Raw genomic sequence first — 23,010 nt, 5'->3', positions numbered from 1 at the left:
AAACACGAACCACGAGTCAGAAGCTGCCCCTTCCAGTGGCCAAATACGAAGCTAGAGGTCAGTGCTCTGGTTTGGGCACTTAAATACTGAACCACGTTATGTGAGGTAGACCAAAAATAAAAATAATATCACATGTTAAAAGATGAACAGAAGAATTCATTGCCCTCTCTTCCTCCAGGGAGCTCCGTCAGGCTTTGGAGTCCTCCTGCACACAGAGCTGCGAAATCGTCTTCTTAACGCGCAGCGCGGTCAGCCGCGCGGCGCCGTTGGCGTACCAGCATTCGCGCATTATCCTGCCCATTACTCGCAGCGCCTGCAAATCAGAAATTAAGAGGACGGGTCAAGAACAAAACCGCCACCCCCTGCTTTTAATTTTTTAAGTGCAATACTGGAAGATAAAATATAGCGCTCTCAAACGGTAATACAACAGCAACGTCATAAATTAAGACCTATATTCCAGAGAGTTCAGCATTTGGTGCAAAGACAGTTTTCTCCGTATTGATCTGGGAGCCAAAGAAGAGCTAGACATCTGAAACACATTTAAATTCAGGAGAGGCCGGACATCGAGCTCCCTTTGTCCCACTGAAAAACTCTGTCTTAGTTTAAATATGCTTTGTAACAAACTAGAAAACTGCTTTTACCTCACAGCTTTGCCACTGGTTTGGAATATTTGGCCTGAGCTTCTGCTCACAAACTACCCTTCTCATATCTTCTATCGAAGGATCAGAAGGCACAACGTCATAGTAAGGCAACTGGTATTCCTCAGTGATTCCTAGGAAAGATTTCGTGCGTAGGTAACACAAAATCCAATGTAGCTGCTCCAGAATCAACTCTAATCGTTTGGGTTTACAGGCAATGAGAGAGAACAGAGGAACATCTGGGGCCACCTTGAACGACCGCTCCACAACAGGCTTCTACCGCCACACACTGCCAAGATAACTGAGTGCAGGGGCAGGGACACGGATCCTTTAATTGCTTTTAGTTTATTTAAGATAAAGGCGGTCTGGATTGCGAAATGAAAAGGGCAGAAACCTCACCTCCAATGGAGCACCTTCGGGCTACCTCCCAGTATACCAGCCCCAGAGAGTATATGTCTGCGCGCTTGAAGGACTCGAAGATGTTCATGTTCATCGCATCATCCAGTATCTCAGGAGCCATATACCTTTAAAGGACACGCGGGTCAGTTGGCTAGAGGGAGTCTGTGCAAAAGACCGCAGCTGTGCTGCTGCGTGCCAGGGCCAGGCAGCAGCCGGTCCGACTGGGAAAACGGGAAACTGCTTCGGACAGCGATTCCGAGTGAAAGCAAGAAAGTTGGCTTGGGTGATGAATTTAACGCTGCGGCTGCCTACACCCGCACACACTGCCGTGACTCCTCACGGCGCTCGGAGCGATGCCCTGACTATGCCCAGAAGCACACGGGGTGACCGACACGCCACGTCCGCGCCGCAGAGCCACGCTCCGCACGGGGCGGCGAGCTTCGTCCCAGGCCAGGGCTGGCGTCCGCCTTCCACACCTGCCCAGCTGGGATGGAGGGTCCGGGCCTGTTGCCAACACTCGACAGATGCCAAAAGCAGAGAGGGAGAGTCACGGATGGAGGAAAGGGCCGAGAGGCTGAGAGAAGCCGTCCCCGCGGGGCGAGCGGGCCGGCGGTCAGCAGCCCGCACTCACCCACCTCCTGGTCCCCACCCTGGGGTTCTGGGGAATGTCGATGGTGTTCAGCACCGAGTCGTGCTTCACCGCCAGGCCCAGGTCCGCGATGGCGCAGCTTTCGTTCCTCTTCACTAGGATGTTTTTCGATTTCAGATCTCGGTGCGCAATCGCTGGCTTGCCTGTTCACGGGAGGAGAAAGCGCCGTCAATTTTGGTAACAAGAGTACGAATTTTAATGTAACCAGCAAGGAAGCAAAAACACTTTTATTCAACTTTGTTACTGTACCCTGTAAAAAAAAAAAACCACTGAAGCCTATTTTGTACCAACTAAAGCTCTGCTAAATGCCATCAACTTAAAAAAAAACCTTGAGGGCATTTTTGTTCCAATATCTGCATTTCGGGAATAAACAACAAAACGAGGAACTGTAAGTTCACCCTCCGAATTAATTCAGAAAATCCTTCATTAGCACTTCCCTTTAGCACAGCTGCTCCCACAGACATCCACTTAAAGACGTGGAAGGAGGCACAGAGAGTGAAAGCGGGGAGATTTTGTTCCTATTCTATGTTTATATGGTACCGCTTATGCTAATACTGTTTCTCGCAGCACAAGTTTGTAAAATGCTTTGCTCTACCATGCCACCCTTAAACATTTTTGCAAACACTGAAGTTCCTTAAAATACTGGAAGGTCAAGCGGAAGGGAAGCACTTGCCTTGCGTGCCGACGATCTCCATGTGGAGGTGCGCCAGGCCGCTGGCCACCGACAGTGCCAGCTTGACCATGCCCTCCACCGTCACCGTGCCTCTGTTCAGGTAGTCAAACAGGGACCCCTGCTCGTGGTACTCGGAGACAAGCCAGAGCTGAGTCCACGTCCCGTTATCTACCCGGAGGAAGCAAGGTTATTCAGATTTATGAAAAAAATTAGCCAGGAAAAGCCTGCCCCGTTTTCTGGCCGGTTCAGGCACGCAAAGGAGCAAGTTTGCCGGCCGCCCCACCGGGAAGGAGCTCAGGACAGCCGCGAGGTTCAAAGCGGTATTTCAGATGGGAGCGGGGGCAGCGAAAGCACTTTTGAGACAAACACCCGGGGTTTCACGCGTGACTCGCAGCGTACCCTTGTTATCGGCAGCAATAAAGCCCAGGATGTTTTCATGTCTCAGCATCACCGTCTGATAAATTTCTGCCTCCCGAAACCAGGACCGTTCGTCTCTGGAGGAGAAGATTTTCACAGCTACGTCTTCCCCGCACCATTTTCCACGCCAGACTTCGCCAAATCGGCCTTTTCCTACAATTTCCTGCAGGACGATTGTCCTTGCGATTGTTCTTTGTACGAGCAGAGGTAAACCTAGTTTAAAGAGAAGAGATGGATGTTTGTGAAATAGTATTTTTACCCAGTATTTTTACATCACAAAGTTAGAGATTTTCCAGGGAGTGGTACTCATGACTGCACTCTTTAAGAGCACCAAGGGAAAATCCTCTCCCAACCAAAAGCCTTATGAGGAGCAGCTGAGGGAGCTGGGGTTGTTCAGTCTGGAGAAGAGGAGGCTGAGGGGAGACCTCATCGCTCTCTACAACTGCCTGAAAGGGGGTTGTGGGGAGGGGGGTGTTGGTCTCTTCTCCCAAGTGACAAGTGACAGGACAAGAGGAAACGGCCTCAAGTTGTGCCAGGGGAGGTTCAGGCTGGATATTAGGAAAAATGTCTTTCCTGAGAGAGCGGTGAAGCACTGGCAGAGGCTGCCCAGGGAGGTGGTGGAGTCCCCATCCCTGGAGGTGTTCAAGGAATGTGTGGACGTGGCACTGCGGGACATGGTTTAGTGGGCATGGTGGGGTTGGGGTGGTGGTTGGACTTGATGATCTGACAGGTCTTTTCCAACCGTAGTGATTCTGTGAAAATCTCCCACGATCATATTTTTTAACGTTACTTGCCGGATGAGTGTACATCGTGTCTGTCACGAGACACGGCGGACAATCTCAGTCCTGAAGCGGGTTGGGCGCGAGCTCTCCCTCCCACCAGCTCCGCGCAGACTGGAGACCAGAGCATCAGGCTCTGGTGCGTGCCAGTGACGGCCAGCCTGCCAAGGGACACCGGGGAAGTCCCCTGCACTGGGGACAAGCTCCACGGATTCCTTCAAGAGCCGTAACCCAGTCTGGGTCACAATGGGAATTACACACCCTTCCGATGAGGGGGTGGGGGACGGAAACAGATGAGGTGTGAAAAGCCGGCGTGTAGGCCGTGGCTGGCCCGCACAATCGGCCCAGCTTTGCTCTCCTGTGCGAGAAGGGAAAAAGACGGGCCGTGGCGATGGGTAAAAAGCCACATCCGACTGCAATAATCGTGCACTGGCAAATGCCGGGGCTGGACCTCGGCCCCGCCAGTCCCCATGCCGGGGGGGGTCCCACGCCGGGCACCGCCTGCCATGTCCTCGGCAGCCTTGGGGGCTCCAGCCCCCAGCTCTGCCACGCCACGTCCACCAGCCCTGCCCAAAATCAGCTCCCTCTTCCCCTCCCACTGTTCTCAGTAAACCGCTACACGGGGGTATTTTTCAGCAAAGCCAGGAGACCTGTATGATGCAGGTACCTTTCTTTCCCCAAACTCTACCTCCCTACTCCCAAATAAATTTAGAAAAACCTAAAAAACCCAATAAAAATAAAAAAGCGGCCCTGAACTACTTAAGTTGGTTTGATATGGACTCTAGTTTTTGTTTCGCAGTCCATTAGTTGATCTGTTCCGGCTGAAATTTTCCACAAGAAAAATAAATTCTCATAGCAGTTTCATTTTGTTTTGCTAGCCATAAACCCCTGCCTCCTTTGGTTTGATACTGCGTTTGTCTGGGACTCAAACCAAAGATTTTTTATTTTTTTTTTTAAATCAAGACAACCTTGCTTTTAACAGAGCAAAATAATCGGCAAGAAAAATGATGGTTTGAAGGTCAGCTTATTCAAATTTATTCAAATTGTCCCTCCGGTTTCCTTGACAGAGCCCTCGCACCTTGTAGCTGCTGCTGCCTTTGCAGGGGCTTGTCCTGGCCGCCTGCAGCCAACCCCCGCGTCGCCTGGAGGCAGTGAGGAGCGGACCCGCTCTTGGGCTGAAATCAGAACACACCGCGCCGCTGCACGTGAGGCTCTGTCTGCCTCCGCGGGGGTCAGCGCAAACAAAGCCCTGTTATTAGCTCAGGGGCGTCTATGAACAGCTAAAACGTCAGGGTAAATAAAGGCAACGTTTACTCATTGTATCTGTGAAAAAACATTGGGGAAGTACAATAAATTAATCCTGAAAGGTATGTCGTTCATGGAAAATAAAGTAAATTAAGCACCATTTATAAATTTTCACTTATAAATAAAATTAAGCTTGATTCACATATTCTTCAGGTAAATAAAAATTCTAGTTACAGAAAGTGGGGCCATACACAGCAGACATGCCACCAGCCTGATGCGCTGGAATTTTTGAATTCCCACCTTGTTTTTGCATTTCTTTGATTTAACAAGTTCTCAGTCGCGATGGAGGCATCACAGCAGACAGGATATTAGAAATGGGAAAAATATTAAAAAGGTTGGCGTTCTGCTCAAAACAAGAATTTGGAGTAACATTATTTTGGCACTGCAATAAAAATCTCAGGAGTGGCATCCTGACTCATTCAGTTAAATTTAGTACCTTTTATTATCAGCTATGCCACATCAGCCAGCAATGTTTTGTTTCACGCTTGAAACCGAGTTCTGAATTAACTTTTTTAAGTCTTCCATTCAAACAAAGAATCAAACTTCTGCAATGTGACAGAAAAAGAGCAAATAAAGCCCTAGTGCCGCTGTACGGTGTGGCCAAGCGCACCGGTCACTGTGTCAGCACAAAACCTCCCATGACATAAAACTTGTCACCGGCATAGGAGCCTCCGGGTGACACCCCCACCCACAGCCTGCGCCCGGCCAGGGCGGCGGGCAGGGCAGCTGGCCGCCCCCCACGTACCAGAGCCAGAGCCGGAGGTGGTCATGTCATAGATGAGATCCTTCAGCGTCTTCCCGGAGTTCACCAGGTTGCACTCGGAGAGGGGCTCCTCCACGTTGGGCTGCTTCGCCCTGCTGCGGGCGCAGCGCCGGCCCTGGCAGACGCACGCCACCAGCACCGCCGCGAGGGAGAGGATGCAGACCGGCACCGCCACCGTCACCGCCAGCACCACGGGTCCCGCACTGGCTCTGCTGGAAGACTCCGATGCTTTGGGAAGACACAAGGGAGAGCAGGGTAGAGGGAAAAAGATGGTCAGCGAAGGGCTGCGGAGCAATGTGATATTAAGATTTAATGACTTTCGACATCGTCCTGACCAGGACTGGCAGCAGCGAGACAGACCACATTTCTGCAGGTTACGGAGGCTTCCCCCCACCGCCTTTTTTGCAGGTAGCCTGGGCTGACGTTAGCACTGCGATCGCCACTGAACACCACCCTCTCAGCCGGATCGCCCCACCACCAGCTCCTCAAGGAAACCCCAGTGGAGGTCTTCAGACGGACCCTACAGAGTACGCGGTTTTAATCTGTCCGCGTTGGTGAAATGCCATTCCTCTGCAGTTAGCTGATCCCCCACCGCCCCGCTGCAGAAGACCGAGAGACGGGACCAGCGAGCTCACCGCAGGATCCCAGCCGAGACGCAGCCTGGCGCACAGGGCTGCACCAGCGTGACCACCACCCCCGAAAGCCAGCAACTCACATTCACACACTGTAGCACAGGCAACAGCTCCGTGCACATATTATCTGCATTCAGCGAGAGACACCTTATCGGCTTTACAACTGATGGGCGCAGTGCCCCTCCCATGATTGTGTACAAATTTCTCAGCATACTGTCCCTGCTGAAAACAAATCCTTGGAGAAAACTATCTCACACAATCACTACGGTTGTAAAAGACCTGTAAGATCATCAAGTCCAACCACCACCCCAACCCCACCATGCCCACTAAACCATGTCCCACAGTGCCACGTCCACATCTTCCTTGAACGCCTCCAGGGATGGGGACTCCACCACCTCCCTGGGCAGCCTCTTCCAGTGCTTCACCACTCTCTCAGGAAAGAAACTTTTCCTGATATCCAGCCTGAACCTCCCCTGGCGCAACTTGAGGCCGTTTCCTCTTGTCCTGTCACTTGTCACTTGGGAGAAGAGACCAACACCCACCTCCCCACAACCCCCTTTCAGGCAGTTGTAGAGAGCGATGAGGTCTCCCCTCACCTCCTCTTCTCCAGACTGAACACCCCCAGCTCCCTCAGCCGCTCCTCATCAGACTTGTGCTCCAGACCCCTCACCAGCTTCTCCTAACACTTAATGCATAGTAAATGAGGCATTAAAAGGATTTCTAAGACAGAACACTCTCAGAACTTGCGTTCATGAAGCTTTACTTCATGCGAGTCAAGAAACGGGACTGTCCTAGATCATTTTCCATTTTAAAACTATAGGGGTAAAAAACATATCAAGAAGCTACAGGAATACATTACTAAGGTATTTACCTGCACACGCATACACAAACACAAATCCCTTAATGCCTCCAAAACTCTTAATAAGCTTAAAAAAACCCCAAACCCCACCAAAAACATAAATCAACACTCCCCCCCCCCAAAAAAAAACCCCACATAACAGAAACATGACCCAAAAAGGCCCCTCAAAACTCAGAATCACAAGTACCAAACAGTGGATCGAAAGGCTACAGAAGATTTAAGAATCATGAACTCCACACCATGCAAAGTCACCCCTTAGCCGTTCTAGAAAACAAAAAGCCCCTCTCTCCCTTTAGGCAAACGCCAAGCAATGTGTACACTGCAATCTGAATTTTGAGAGTCACTTCAGTGACTCGGAGTCCCTGAAGAAGCAGCCTGATGGCCCTCAGCATCGACTGTTACTTTCCTCCGGGTAATACTACAATAGAAGTACTTCTTCGTCACACGACCTTGTCAAGCCACGCGCTCCATCGTTCAAGAGAGCCAGGAGCAAAGTTAGCTGTGCAAAGTTAACTTCTTCCTTCTTCTTCTCTTCCTTACGTTCTAGCACTACACACTTGAACTAAGTGAGAAGATGAAATGTTAACAACAGGAGGCCCCATGTCTATTCACAGCGCACAATTCAAACCATCCTGAAAGCGAAGTTGTTGTGGCTTGCCCATGGGCTTTTCCTTTAACAGACTTCAACAGGGCGCTCAAGGGGTTATCTGGTAGATTGGTAAGAGGATCTGCAAGCAGGATTCCTCCTTGCAACTGCTGCTTGTTAACCGATACACTGCGATTTCCTACGCTGTTTTTAATTATGTTTCCACTCGGCAGCGACTTCCCCTGAAGCAGGTATGAAGAGCAGTAGGTACGCATCCGCTCTCCGGCGAACTTCGGCGCTGCGCCTTGCAGAGCCGCTCCTGCCGCGCAGGACCGCGCGGCTGAGCCGCTGCGTACAGCTGCGAGGTGCCGGCTTTGTGCATGCCGAAGGCTGCAGAGGAGGACTGCCACACGACGCAGCAGGGCACGTAGCTGGCACGGTGCGTCGGGGCGAGGAGTTGTCCCCTGGCTGTTCGAAACACAGCACTCCCAGTGCATCACCTGAATCAACGTCCTCACTCGCAGAGCTTAGCGGATTCATTACGTATGGGCAGGGGATGGTAAAGACAAACACGCACGGGATACTTACTATAAAATGTCAGTTCTTCCCACCAAACAACGTAACATGGAATGGACAAAATACAAAACTTTATTGGTTTTAGGCCAGTGCAAACAGCATCAAAAGGAAAATATTCAGGAAGCTTTCAAGAGCAACAGCCGAGCCAGCGGGAAGAGAGATGCAGAAGGTCGTCTTCGCAGACTGACACGCCAACTCTGTGCCCTGAACCGGAGCGGTGATTCTCCCGGCTGCAAGCAGCAGTGCCAAGCCGTCCTACTGGGAAGCACCTGCTCCCAGCAGCGAGTGGTCTTAAGCAGGTACAGAGCCTGCGGCCGCTGCGCGTGTCAGACACCAAGAGGCGGGCGGAGAGCAAGCAGTGGTCCTGGCGGGACAGCCTTCACCCGCCTCTCCCGCTCCTGCCTGAGCCTCACGTACACCCACATCGTCGTCTGCTGGAGAGCCGCTCCACTTCGTTATCGCGCGGTCCGCTGCCGGGTCCCTTCTCGCACCGCACGTTCGCTGCTGTCCTGAATCCCCCTCCCGGTCCTTCCAGCTCCTTCCTTCTCTTCCCTCTTTTTTCGCAGCTCCCTCCGTTCCAGAGCACCACTCTTCCCAGAAGCAACTTCTTCAAAATCTCCAGGTTTGTCCTCTCTTTCTTGACTTTCAAGCCTGTTTCCTTGCAGTCCGGATGTTACAGGTGACAAACCTGTACAGGCAAAAAGGAGTAACACTTACTGCCGGCTTTCTTTTTATCTTAAAATTATATACATACCCGTGAATAGACATAAAACTCTCCAGGATCTCCTGAAACTGGGAAGCGGCCCTAGAGATACTTTGAACAGGAGAAAAGCCAAGTTTGCTACGGGCACAATAAATTACTTTGCTTAGCTTTTCTCAGCTGTTCCTGAACCAGCTGCACATCCCATCGCTGCCGTAACATCTCACCCTGCAATCGGAGAGACGGCACAGGCCGTCATTTCAGACCGGCAGCTAATGGAGCAACTGGGTGATGACAACAAGCACAAAGCATTGCGGCACGGAGCAAGGCAAGTGGAGAACGTGCACTTCCCCACGCGCTCTTTTCATTGCAGGACACGCTCCTGCCTCACGATGAACCGAAAAGAAAGTACCCATTTTTGAAGGGGTTTTAATATTAAAGCCATATTACCGTTCTGGCTATGTCTACACTACCTTGTTGTACATTCTGCAAATCTAGGTTCAGTTCACAGATTTGCCAGCAGAATCAAGGGAGACAACGATGCGGTTCAGGCTTCTGGGACATGGCAATTTGTGACTTGCAGTGCACTGTTTGTACATTGTAAACCGCCGAAACAGGTTTTACAGCAGAATTTTAAGGGGCTCATAAAAAAAATGCTCAGAACATCTTTAAAAAAAGGCAACAAAACCATTTTTATCAGAAAAAAATGTCTTGAATTTTAAGAGAAAAGTGGTCTGACACATTTTTACTGAAAACGAATAGGAGCACAGTTTGTATCGTTAAAGAACTGCAGTGCAGGCTTTGTGAGAGAACTGCATCAGAACTTAATTTTTAGCGGTACTTCCCTCCCATACGGCATTTTGGGAGGCAGGCAAGCAGCGGGGCAGCAGGAGCAAGCGGCAGGTCTAGCAGGGGCACAGTGAGCACAGCAGGCTCCTTTTGACACTCTGGGGCAAGGAGCAGGAGAAAGCTTGGCTGACGCAGGAGGAGGGAGCACAGCGACAAGGACGCTCAAGGCCATTCTGGGGCTGCAGAAGGAGACGTCAGAGCAAAGTAGAAGCAAAATTCAGAGGCTCTCTCACACCCAGCATCAGGAAGACAAACAGACACCAGCTTTATGACTTATGCAGTGACAGCTGTTCAGAATAAAATCAGGTTCAGTGATGCTTACAGGTCTCCTCCGAGATGCTGCGAAGTTGAGAGAGCTCAAGTGCGGAAGGCAACTCAGCAGTGACGCTGGAAGCTGAGGTGTCCGGGCCAGTTTGCACGAGGTCTCCGCCGAGTTCCTGGGAAACGAAGAGATCCTGACTGTCTAGAGAAGTTTCTTGGAAGAAGTCAACCGGACACCTCCTTTGTCATCCTTTAGTCTACCGGCTGTACCAAAGTCAAAGTGTGGATCAAGGCTGGTGGCAGCTACTCAAAGCCTTTCCAGTTCTTCACGGAGCCCAGGCGGGAGGCTTGAGAAGTACCAGCGCTGTGATTTCTGCTTTACAGTTGGTCGTAGACCATCTTCAGTCCTGACCCCTTGCAGCACAGCGTCCTGCAGCCCCTCGGGGATCCCTGGGGCTTCCCACAGCACAAACCACAGGCAGGAGGAGTGACAAACAGCACAAGTGCAAAATACACGACACGCAAGGTACAAACAGTCATTAAAGGCGACATCACCAAGTAAGTGTGGTAATGTTTACAGCAGTTGTGCAATGTTAAACTCTCTGGAAAATAAGAAAAATCCCTCATGACTACCTAAAACCATCAAACCAACACCGTTAATCATAACATGTTGCAATCTGATTTGGAATGTACTATTCAATGACTTACTAATCAAGAATAGAAGCTGAAGACATGTTGCCTTGTATGAAACAGAAATAGCACATCTGGCAATATTCAGCAATTTCACAATATGGTATAGTTATATTCCAAGTTGTGTAAACAAAAGTGCACTTTTAGGCAACAAAAAAAAAAAAACAAGGAAGGACTTTTTTCCCTCCAGTGGAAAAGATATTCTCACACACAACATTTGCCTTGCTTTTGACATATAACAGGCACCTTAAGACTTCTAAAAGCCCTAAACTATGCATGTTTAAGTTCCTAAGCTACTTGGGGGAAAAAATTATGTATTCTTCCCAATATAGTAAGAAAATATATTGCATCTAAAGGGGGGCTCTAGTCAGACATACAGAATACTTTTAAACCATTTCAAAAGTACACAATTTGGTCTAGAGTCCAAAATTAAGTTTCTCCAGCTTCCACCACGACTACAGACCCCATCACCCCTTTCAGGATGTTCACAAATCAGCTGGAAAAAGTCTGCTCAAGGATCAAGAAGTTCAAGCAAACCTACCAGGGACGCAGCTACGAGATAAACGGACGCATTATCGGAATTGCTATTTCCACCCTCCCCTGTCTCCAGCCCTGCCTTCTCCTCGCGTGGCAGTATTCTTACCTATCCCTCCAGGGAACACAGATCTGGGATGGCCAAGATAAACAAAAGGATGTGAAATATTTGCAGAGGGAGACATCCACAGAGCAGCTACGACAGGCTGGAGCTCTGCCCACAGGGATTTTGTTGAGGAGAACCTCAGGAGGTTGGTCCAACGGGGGGATTATCCCAGGAACTGCACCAGTGGTGCAGCACTGAGCTGTGCCAACACGAAGAGCGAACACGTTTGGTGCATCTCATGCAGCTGTTTCGGTCTCTGAACAGCTCTGCACCGCTACAACCCAAGCTGACAGCCCGTGTTTTGGGTCACAGACAGCTAGCGTCCCAACAGCCAGAAAGAGAAGGTCCGTACTTTAGAGGCTGATGCGTTCAGGGCAGCTGTTACCCGACTGAAGCACTTCCCACGCTGGCCTACGATCCGTCTTCTCCAGAGCCCCCTGACCAGGCTCAGCCCACCCCTAGAAGGCTGGAAGGCACTAGTTCCCGATGGAACTTGGTCACCAGCAGCTCTTCCTCCCCACTTTTTTTTTTTTTTTTTTGAGTCCTGACCTCCACCCGAAGCTGTCCGTGCCACAGCAGGCAAGCTCATCTTTTTCATTAAAAACCAAAACAGGCAACAGTCAGCTAAATGAAGCTTCTGTTACTGTTTTGCAGCAGAGCAGTAACACGAACTGTTAAATGTTGGCCGCTGAACTCTAGCAGCGGCTTTCAGAAACCATCAGTTAAGAGGAAACACAGAAGAGAGGAAAAAAACCCCAAAATATTTCCCCTCCTCTTTGTTTTTTGCCCCATTCCCCATCCTCCCTGTTTTTATCCGTCACTAACATTTTAGGAGAGGTAGTGCGAAGAATCGCCGTCTGCCTCTTCACTCATTGTCCGGACCTTCCTTCTAACTCTATTCTTGGACCGAATCTGCGCTGGGAAGACAAAGTCAGACCTTTTCACGCTGTTCAGTAACAGTCGAGGAACACCAAAAGCAAAGGAGAGGGAAAGGCAGAGCCTTGCCCAGAACCGTGCCCTGCGGCACAGCCCGCGCGTCTCTCCACCCTTCGGGACCTGGGGAAGCTCTCAAGGTCCGTAAACAATTAAAAAGGGATTTCCCTTACAATTTGTATGGAAACAAGGGGGTTTATTCAGAAAGTTATTGGTTGAAGGCTGATTTTTCTCATTTTCTGGATTAATACGTACCTGTTAAAACTTGTGGTACAGTAGTGTCTGACTTCTTTAACACTAACATATCTATGTATACCATTCTCCTAAAGGAGCTTTAATGTCTTTAGGCACTTTCAAACAGGTAAATGAACGGTAATTATTTGTTCATGCAAAACCTACAGATGATATTAAAAAAACCCCAACAAAATATGAGAATCTTGCCCAACAATTAGTCTAATTGGTACCATTCATCTCTCTTGGCAATACGAATATACTGAAGGGATTTTTGTCTTAGGACTTATATTTTATTTCCCTTTCTTTCATCCCAGCGTGTGCCACTGTAGGTGATATGAGGGCCATTTGTGCCTTTGTACAGTTTGGGCAATAGGAATAAAGAAGAGAGCTGGAAATTACTGATTATACAGTTTGTTAATCCCACTATCACCTTATTCTTCTTCCATAAAGCCTCCTTTCTCCTCTGACTCGGTTTCCATTATGCAAATACAGAACAGAAATCGTACGCTTTTTAGCTCAAGTTCTAGAGATGCTGCTGTGCCAGATCACCCAAAACGGAGCAGAGGGGAGACCGTTCATGCCATGTGCTGCCTTTCGCTGGAATGACAGGGGTGCTCCTGAAGGAAAAACCCTAACACCAGAGAATTCTTTGCTGTGCCGAAGTTTCCCACCAACTCACAGATGTGCGGCTGTACACACTGAACACATCCCCGCGTTTTTTCTCAGAGAGGCTGATGTTTTCTTTAGCCGGCCTCTGAAAGCAGCCTGGTCAGAAAGCCCAGAATCCTCCGACAAATTTGCAAACCCACCTGCACCCATCCAGCCCCAATTTTCAGCATGGGTAAAGACGGAGACTCAATATCCAGCGTCGCTGGGTGTTTCGAGATCAAGAGGTTAGAACGAGTGGCAGCATGAACTTTTCCCCACGCATCTATAGACATGCAAACAAAGACACCAGAGCTCAAGAAAGCCCTCGTAACTCTATCTGGTCAGAAGTGTAAAGCTGCTGAGCCTTCAGGCTGCTGCTCAACAGCTGCGGAGTCACTGCCTCCACCTGCGGAGGTAACTGAGGCCAACACCAACTTCCCTGCTTCGGAGAAGGGATGGGAAACAAGTTCCCGAGCCTGCACTTGCTCTTCCTGGGGCCAAACACCACCCTCCACCATAGCCAAATGTAAGCGAGGGGTTATAAGAAGCTCCAGCAGTCTGCTCCAGGGCTGGAGGTAAAGGTCTGTCACCCACGAACAGGCTTGCGAGAGGGGTAAACCCCGCTCACAAGTGGGCTGGGGGCAGAGACCCCAAGCACTGTCCTCCAGATCTGAAATATGGCCTGAAAATCCTGTGAGACACAGGTCTACAACTGGAAGAAGTCTTCTAGATCTTATTAGCAACTCCTCAAAATAGCCTGTCACACGCTGAGGTGCCCAGAGGCAATTTCTCCTACAGAGAGAGATTCACAGAAAGGTCCATGGCGGAAGGGCATGCAGGTCGTTTTCTGCAGCCTGTTAGGACATCCCGCTGACAGGGGAAGGTCACCTCGAGTCACCCGCTGGGGCAGAAAGTATCCCAGTTAAAACAGTAGAAAACTGGAAATGAATTCAGGGTAACACAGAAAAACCCCAACTACTGCAAACTAGTCCTGCGCTCTGAAACTTAGCCCCTGTGAATGCAAAGTACTGTAATGGAATCCCTGCCAACAACAAGCAGCATATAAAAAGCAGATATCCAGGTTGAATCTGTCCTTCAAGACGCGTATTTTCAGACACTGTAAAAAAAAAAACTCAAAACAAGAACCACCTCCTCTCCCCCAGGAGTGAGGAGCTCCGCTGCTGACGGAGGCACGCAATGCCATCTGCAGTTTTACTATGGAAATTCACGCACAGGCAATCAAAACAAATCGCTTTCTGCCCTCAGAGATCCTCATGCTGCAAGTCATTCAGCTGTCTTCCAGTCACTCTTGGTACACTTCCAACAGAGTGGAGGCGAAGCAGGTGGGCATGAAGAAGAGCTGCAGGACAGGCTGGTGACCCGGCTGGCGGCAGCCGCGGTCTCGGGCAGGGACAAGCCCCCCCAGGCTCCCGCCTCATCTGCAGGGATGCGCACCACACTGCTCCTTCTTAAGGCTGCTCCTCCTCCGTGAGACTCGCGCCTGCCTGAAGGGAAGCCTTTCATATCCACATGCTCTACTTTTAAACTAGAACCTGCGTAATGGAGGTAGGAAGGACGGAAGGTAGGAAGGACGGAAGGTAGGAAGGACGGAAGGAAGGAAGGACGGAAGGAAGGACGGACAGACATAAGGTAGGACGGACAGACATAAGGTAGGATGGACAGAAGGTGGAAAGAACTTCCATATCAAGATGTCTGTACCAAGTGTCAAACTGCATGTATTATTACTCTTTTAAGAGAGGGTGGTGGGAGGTGGGTTGGCTTAAATAAGTCCCTTGACAAAGCAGGTATATTTTAAAGACCAGTGAGCCCGCGTGCTAAGTTAGGCACTAATAAACAGACCCAGTGGCTTACTGAGTTACCCACCACGGCTGGCAAGGGACAACCAACCGACACAAAACAAGCCGTACACTGGTACACAGTGACATGCCGGAGGAAGAGGTGACATTACACACGGACCTCTGGGCCAAGCAATCCCACCTGGGGCCTTGCACCAGCACAGTCCAAGCACAGCAAGTCCCGGCCACGTGAATCCTGGCCCAGCTCGTACTCAGTGGTGGAAAAAAAACCTTTCGCACTGTCAGTAAGATAACGGACTAATTACTAAACCTAGAACTGCCTCCATGTTTTGTCAGACCAATGGACAGTTTGGTTACTTGCTACGGTGCCTCCACTTTAGATTTCTTGCCCTCAGTCAGAGACGAACCCAAGATCTAGATTTGGGCTTCTGAGTGCCATATGAGACCAGAAGTGAAAGAAGGAAAAAATGCAAGCTGAGCAAGGAGTTGCCTAAAAACTCTTTGGAAACAGCCATTTCCTAAGCACAGGAATGCCCCGACAAAGGCAGCCTAGGCAACGGCATTCAAACTGGTTTCCCCATGGCAGAGCCCACGGCCGCCGGCGCGGCAGGTACGCCTCCAGCTCGAGACCTCCTGCAGCAAAGGGCGCGGGTGCTGCCGAGGCAGCCCGGGACAGCCCCGGCTCGTGCAGCCCGGCTCCCGCACCTACGCACTCAGCAATACCCCTTAGAAAGTCTATTTTTACTGAGGCCCAAATGAAGCTTTCCTACAATATGAATTACACGGAGAAGGGCCGTCAGAAATGACCAGCAAACAAATAACATTGGCGCTGTTAAATTTTCGACCGACATGAATTCCCCCAAATGTTTAGAGCAAAGGGCTCAGGCTAAAAATTAAGTAAGTAATTTTCTCTGGTACTGAAATATGAAACCGGAGGTTTTGCAACAACCCATTCAAGCGCTAGGACGACAGACGTGCCTCCACCGCTCCTCTATAAATAGCAGTTTTCTCCCAAGATTCCAGCATCCCAACTTGGGGGGAAAAAAAAATCATGGTATTTTATTTCTACCTTTCTAGAGCATGACCACTATTAGTATCTCCCTTCTGTTGTCAACTGAAAGAAAAATACTTAAATAATCCTCATTCCGGCCCCACGCAACAGGTGAGATTAGGCACCGGGGTACAGACCTCCCAGCTGTCAAGCTTCTACCCCGGCTGGCTCCTCCGGAGAGGCTGGTGGGAACAGCCCTTCCTCTGGCAGCGTCCGGCACCTGCCCGCCCGCACCAGGCGATGACGGTCCCCAAGGCTACCGCAGCAACTCCCCCATGGTCTGCCCTCCTGCATCTCATATGATATAGCAAGTGCTTCCAGTAACAGCCTTTTAAATTCTGTTCAGTGCTGTAGGATAGCAGCTTAAATGCAAGTTATGTATTAATTTGCATCTTTCTTACCTGCAGCGTCTCTCACTGGTTTAAGCATATAGAAAGGTATCATCTGATGTAGTAGCGTATTTTACAGCTTTTTCAAAAGCTGTAATTAAACACAAATTAACAAATAAATAATTAAACAAAGCCTGGATTAAACACAAACGTTCGAAAGAAGAGTCAAATAATTAAACCTGAAAATAGTATAAATATTTCTTTTTAAAAAGCACTGAATCTACTTCATTACACTGTTTTGAGTCTGGCAGACTGAAGTACTGCACCAGCTGTGTAATACACAGAGCTCCTGGAAGTGCAAATCTTTTTCCTCCCTCTAATTGGGACCAGGAATCTTACACTTTCTTGTCCCTGCTGGGCAAGAATCAATGATACCGATCTAACACCGAAGAAAAGCTGCCTTACAAGCTGCTAAAATGAACTGCAGAACCCCAAAGTTCAAGACAGACAAACAAGATTGCTGAAACGGCATCAGCCAAAGACGTCCCCCAGCAATGACTTGGTGTCCTTTACCCCTCTCGCCCCCCAGCAGAAGACCCTATGCGCTGTGTCACCCGTATCAACAGAGAGGACACATCTGCCTTCCTGACCACAACACAGCCCCTGCAAGCCCCTGCTTCTAATGCACGGGCGCGCCAACATAAGCCGCAGTAATTGCTCGTCAATCCGGATCGCAAAGGTATGGCACTCGGTGACGCAGACCGGCCAGGGACAACGAGGAGAGCGGCTCCTCACGCGCCGGGGGACTGCCCCATCACAGGTCAAACCCCACCGCCGACCCAGACGCTCGTCTGTCCGAAAACATGGGGTTGCATTTCCTAGACACAATTCACAGTCAGCACCTACGACTAACTGCCTTCTTTCCAAACCTCTCTAGTCCAAATTCTTACCCGAGCCATCTAAAGCAGGTCTTCTAAATTGTGTGCAGAGATGTTTGAGACTGTAAACCTTCAGCCATTGCAAGGTCTTCATTAGCTCCTCGTGATGCACCAGTTAACAGCTCTCAGCTCCTCACAACTGCTAATTCACAGCTGCTATACGTTGCTGATCTGTGTCCCGTGGGAAGTCCCCAGTACATCAGACATCACTTCCTAACTTCTAGACTAACGCGAAATTCAAGTCACAAACTCCCTTAAGATATTCCAGCCTATAAAACCTGTGAGGTTACCAGTCTGTTTCCTTCAGACACTTCCTTTGACCTTCACGGTTAATGCCTCGTGGGATATCCAAGACAGCATTTGGAACATCTTTAGGAGAGGCAAGAAATTCACTTTTCCCCAAACAAGGTTGCAGTTCAGATTTTCCTGTCTGAAACAAGTTGGGAAAAAACCAGCTACTGTTTGACAGACCGCCTTTAAAATCCCCGTTAGCTGGCCTCACGGTCGTGTCCTCTGCACAGAATTTCTGCACTCTCAAGCTGCCACACAAGCGTTTGAGCAGCATTTTGCACTTGGACGGCACTTACCGACGGGCAGGCGGAGGGTGATGTTGTTGCAGAAGTCGGTGTAGCAGCACTCGGTCTTTGTGATGTTCTTGGAACTGTGGCAGAAGACCTGCGCGTTCAGCTCCGGGAGGGAGACGCAGGACTTGATCACCTCCTCCCGCCCGTTGGTCAGCATGACGGAGGCCCAGCAGGCACCCTCCGTCTGGCAGGTGAAGTTGGTGTGCTCGCACAGCTGGCACACACACTTCAGACCTGAAAAAGAGGTTTCCAGCTTTCGTGAGAAGACCCCGGGAAGACTGACCCCCACGGCAACCATGCCAGCTTGCCCTGCCAGCCGGCCAAGGTTGGCCGGTTCACCACGAGCACCCCGCGGGAGCTCCAGCGCAGGTCCCGTGCCGGGGCCGTCGCCTGTGCCGGTGAAGGGGCTCCTGGGCTGCAGGAGGAAGCCGGTCCCGGGAGCCCCTGACAGCACAGGCCCCCAACACCCCCAGATGACAAGTTTTTAAACCAGGCAGTCTTTGGTCACAGGAAAGCGTATAGCATCTGTCTTGCGTGGTGAAGACTGACCACCCCAAGAAGACGTTTCTGTGAAAGCTGCCTTTTGCCAAGGGGGGGAGACAGAAGTTCAAGCCTTCAGGTTTATGTTCTCAGCTCCCACAGACTCCAGACAACGCCTCAAACACCACGCAGGACAAACACACGGGCATGTGCTCCATCTCGAGATGTATATTTAGACACAGCTCACAGCTACGTTCATTATGTACTGAATTTTAAATAATATCAACAGCCGCTGTTTAGGTAGCTGCGTGACTTCCCAAAACACGGCCATCCCTCACCGGTGCCAGCCACCCGCCCCACGCTAGCAATACGCACGCCTTGCCAGAGCCAACTGGGTTAGAGCAATGAGTCTGAGGAATTGCCGAGATGCAACGTCCCGGCACGCACACCCTACGCCCTACAGACGGACGCGGGCAGTAACTACGGACTTTTCCTCCACCTGTCTTCGGAGATGATGCACCTTTTTCACAGAATCACAGAATCACAGAATCAGTACGGTTGGAAAAGACCTGTAAGATCATCGAGTCCAACCTGGGGGAAAAAAAAAAAAAAAAAAAAAAAAAAAAAAAAAAAACCACCACAAAACCCACGCCACACAACAACAATAACAAGCCACAACCCACCCAACACCACACAGCACCATGTCCATCAAGCTACATCCCACAATGCCACATCCACACGCTCCTTGAATACCTCCAGGGAGGGTGACTCTACCACCTCCCTGGGCAGCCTATTCCAGTGTTTCACCACTCTCTCAGTGAAGAACTTTTTCCTAATGTCTAGCCTGAACCTCCCCTGTCGCAACTTGAGGCCATTTCCTCTAGTCCTGTCACTAGTCACTTGGGAAAGAGACCAACACCCACCTCCCCACAACCCCCTTTCAGGCAGTTGTAGAGAGCGATAAGGTCTCCCCTCAGCCTCCTCTTCTCCAGACTGAACACCCCCAGCTCCCTCAGCCGCTCCTCATCAGACTTGTGCTCCAGACCCCTCACCAGCTCCGTCGCCCTTCTCTGGACACGCTCCAGCACCTCAATGTCCTTCTTGGAGTGAGGGGCCCAAAACTGAACACAGTATTCGAGGTGCGGCCTCACCAGCTCCAAGTACAGGGGCACGATCCCCTCCCTGCTCCTGCTGCCACACCATTTCTGATACAGGCCAGGATGCCGTTGGCCTTCTTGGCCACCTGGGCACACTGCTGGCTCATATTCAGCCGGCTGTCGATCAACACCCCCAGGTCCTTTTCTGCGGGGGAACTTTCCAGCCACTCATCCCCAAGCCTGTAGCGTTGCCTGGGGTTGTTGTGGCCGAAGTGTAGAACCCGGCACTTGGCCTTATTGAACTTCATCCGGTTGGCCTCAGCCCATTGATCCAGCCTGTCCAGATCCCTCTGCAGAGCCTTCCTACCTTCAAGCAGATCAACACTCCCTCCCAACTTGGTGTCGTCTGCAAACTTGCTGAGGGAGCACTCTATCCCCTCATCCAGATCATCAATGAAGACATTAAACAAGACCGGTCCCAAAACCGAGCCCTGGGGGACTCCGCTTGTGACCGGCCGCCAGCTGGATTTCACCCCATTCACCACAACCCTCTGGGCTCGGCCATCCAGCCAGTTTTTTACCCAGCGAAGAGTGTACCTGTCTAAACCACGGGCCGCCAGCTTCTCTAGGAGAATACTGTGGGGAACAGTGTCAAAGGCTTTGCTGAAGTCCAGGTAGACAACATCAACAGCCTTCCCCTCATCCACTAGGCAGGTCACCTGGTCATAGAAGGAGATCAGGTTGGTCAAGCAGGACCTGCCTTTCATGAACCCGTGCTGGCTGGGCCTGATCCCTTGGGTAACCTGCACGTGTCCCGTGAGCGCCCTCAAGATGAGCCTCTCCATAACCTTCCCCGGCACCGAGGTCAGGCTGACAGGCCTGTAGTTCCCCGGATGCACACAAACAGCTGCCCAACTTCTTTTGGTGCAAAAGTCCAATGCGTTCTAAACTTCGCATGTTTTTAACCATATCTTTATGTTTTATCCAATCAAACAGAAACACGTTTAATAACCACTACATTTTACAGGCTTTATTGACTCTTGGAAGAAGAGGAGGAAACCAAAGCCACATCATCTCAGTGAAACACCAGATGCTGACAATAAGTTTTTTTGCCTTCCTTGCTTTCTTCACCCACTTCATAATAAACAATTTTTGCTTGCTTCATGCCAAGTTTAGGAGCCCGTGTTAGCAGCAATACGATAACCAAGACATCTTAATCTTGGGTCGAAAGCATTTTCTACAGGAAACCCTTCCTTCACTGTACTTTGTATGATTATTTTGCTTCTGTAAAAATCCCTCATTTTAGGGTACAGAGACTTGACCTCTTCAACCTTTGACTTAAACAGTTCCTACCCCACCACAGGGTCCCCAAAAGGCATTCTGTACACCTTCCTGGGTCAGTTACAACTCTGCAAGATTGAACACTGCTCTACTTATGGGAGCTACGGCATATAAAAAAAAGTCATTTTATCCATAAATCCATTCTGCTTCTTTGGGAATGGGGGGAGCTGTTTCTTTTACTTAAAGATAACAGACATCTACAAAGTAAAATCATGAGATGACTAGGATGGCCACCAGGAACAGAAGAGCTTTCTTCTGACCACAAGCTAGCCCCCAACAAGCCAGTGTACTCCAACAGCCGCCGCGTTTCTCTCCAATGCCTTTCCCTGATCAATCCCAGACCTAAACCAGCCTCTGCCATCACCCCAAGCTGACAACCAGCAAAAGGTTTGTTTACACGAGAGTGCCCCGGCTCTCGGTGTAATTTATTGTGTCCCATGGCCACGGCTGAGGAGGAAGATGCGATGACCAACGGCTGCAGCAGCGCTCACCACGTGGCAGGAGCGGCAGGGACTCTCATCTCAGAGTCTCCGGAGGAGCGGAGAAGTCCTGACAGACGTCAGTGGGAATCTGATTTCTGTTTCTGTGACACTATTTGTTTTCTTTACAATCTTCATCCTGTGCTACCCTTCTGAAATAACAGCTTGTAGTGTTTATCTTCAGCTCAGGCCTGCAACAAACTTCCTTGGCACCATATGTTCATGTTTATCCTGGATGCAGGGTACGCTAGGAACCATATCGCTGTCTGTCTGCTTTGGCTTTCCCTCAGTACAGGGAGCGAGCACGATCAATCACCCAGCAACAGAACAGGTGAACCTCTTCCTTAAAGACATTACCGTACTCCTAGAGGAGATGCCAGGAGCAAGACTCATCAGATCCAAATAAATAAGAGATCTAGCAGAAGAAAAACAGACACATCATCACCAATACTGCAAAATAAAAGCATTACTTCAGGAAATGAATATAAGACTGTCGCAAACTTCAGTGTTTCAGACACGTCATTACGCTGTTTTTCTCCCCCTTCTCGCGGCCTAAAAATAAAATGGGAAACGGTCTTTACGACGTCATCCACAGTAGATAACTGACAGTTTTATCCATATTCTGGTATTTTGCAGATTGCCTGAGAGAGGAGCTGATCAAAACTGTCACTGCAAGCCCTGAACGGCTCCAAGGGTATTGCTCTGAGCACCGTGAACACAGGGGGAGAAGAGGAGGGCTAAGGGGCTCTGTAACGTCACTGTCACCAAGCTAAGACAGCCCCTTATTTCCGGAACGAAAGGGGCCTTGCACCACTTCTAGCCTATTTCTAAGCAGAGCTGGCTGGACGCCGTGCTGGCAGACAGGGCTGACGGTCGGCTCGCTTGGCAGGGAAAGCAAGGGGTGCCACCGCTTGAAGATGGGTATTTTCTACTGTTGTATTCAGAGAGTGCTTTACTCTGCTGGGTGTCCTTTCTTCTTTCTACATCACTGATAGAAAGACTGGAACCCCATTTTTCCTTTTAGTTCCAAGAGTTTTGCTCAAAACCGACTTGTCCAGCCTACTGCCCACAACTGCAAGTTCACAGACCTATGGAAATCAGCCCTGTTCCCCACAGAGTTGTTTCTGCGAGAAACCATTACACAAAGAAGACCAAAAATAAAGTTTCGGTCACAATTCTCAATACAACCCAACCACGTTACTATTGCTTCTGAAAGCGAAAGCATTCAGCCACCTGATGACAAGCTGGGAGGAGGAGGGACAGGAGCATGTTGAACTCCATACTCCCAGAGAATTGTCATGGCCACTGGAGACTAGAAAGTCCTGGAGACCAAGATGCCTCAACAAGGATTCCCTCTCCTCCTTCGGAAATAGCGAGCTCACAGAAGTCACGTGGGACAGGCACACAAACTTCTGACGGGAACACTATGTTCAGTTTGGAAGAGGCAGAAGAGCACATGAAGAAAAACTTGTCCACACCCAAAAACATTACATCCTAAAAAAAATTTCAATGTACGTTTGTCCTACCACACTTGAACCGTTGCCTTTTTTAATCATTCCTTTTAAAGAGGCTGAGAACCACTGCCCTAGCAGGTACAAAGCCTTCAGTCTGTGCTTCTCAACCCAGCTCCGTCCCGCTGTCCTATTCTGGTCCTGACTCTCAC

At 49.9% G+C, this 23,010-nt stretch overlaps 1 protein-coding gene across 5 annotated transcripts; it reads right to left on the bottom strand.

Moving 5' to 3' along the window:
• Nucleotides 1-187: 187 nt before the first annotated feature.
• On the bottom strand, nucleotides 188-22,755 carry ACVR1C (activin A receptor type 1C). Of its 5 annotated transcripts, XM_059820731.1 has the most exons (12): nucleotides 22,746-22,755; nucleotides 21,317-21,354; nucleotides 20,040-20,049; nucleotides 17,950-18,184; nucleotides 17,224-17,234; nucleotides 5,606-5,830; nucleotides 2,759-2,989; nucleotides 2,360-2,527; nucleotides 1,673-1,829; nucleotides 1,038-1,162; nucleotides 642-772; nucleotides 188-313 (listed from the first exon to the last, which is right to left on the bottom strand). In XM_059820731.1, the coding sequence occupies exons 4-12, from the start codon at nucleotides 18,105-18,107 to the stop codon at nucleotides 188-190; spliced, it is 1,332 nt and encodes a 443-aa protein (XP_059676714.1). In that variant the 5' UTR covers nucleotides 18,108-18,184; nucleotides 20,040-20,049; nucleotides 21,317-21,354; nucleotides 22,746-22,755. The 5 variants fall into 5 exon arrangements, with proteins under 5 accessions (XP_059676714.1, XP_059676715.1, XP_059676718.1 ...); XM_059820732.1 differs by lacking the exons at nucleotides 17,224-17,234; nucleotides 20,040-20,049; nucleotides 21,317-21,354; nucleotides 22,746-22,755 and adding an exon at nucleotides 6,247-6,253 and having other exon boundaries at nucleotides 5,606-5,851; nucleotides 17,958-18,176; XM_059820735.1 differs by lacking the exons at nucleotides 17,224-17,234; nucleotides 20,040-20,049; nucleotides 21,317-21,354; nucleotides 22,746-22,755 and having other exon boundaries at nucleotides 5,606-5,851; nucleotides 17,954-18,176.
• Nucleotides 22,756-23,010: the final 255 nt, after the last annotated feature.

The sequence above is a fragment of the Gavia stellata genome, chromosome 8, assembly GCF_030936135.1.
Source record: "Gavia stellata isolate bGavSte3 chromosome 8, bGavSte3.hap2, whole genome shotgun sequence".
NCBI lineage: Eukaryota > Metazoa > Chordata > Aves > Gaviiformes > Gaviidae > Gavia > Gavia stellata.
This window is presented reverse-complemented; position numbering and strand designations above follow the sequence as displayed.

What these genes read in the sequence shown, in the direction of transcription:
- ACVR1C (XM_059820732.1), bottom strand. Translation starts at nt 18,107, where the DNA reads ATGCTGACCAACGGGCGGGAGGAGGTGATCAAGTCCTGCGTCTCCCTC. An exon ending in CACCTCCGGCTCTGGCTCTG is followed by an intron (nt 2,990 to 5,605) that starts GTACGTGGGGGG and finishes TCTTTAAACTAG; the next exon opens with GTTTACCTCTGCTCGTACAA. An exon ending in TATTGCTGCCGATAACAAGG is followed by an intron (nt 2,528 to 2,758) that starts GTACGCTGCGAG and finishes TCCTCCGGGTAG; the next exon opens with ATAACGGGACGTGGACTCAG.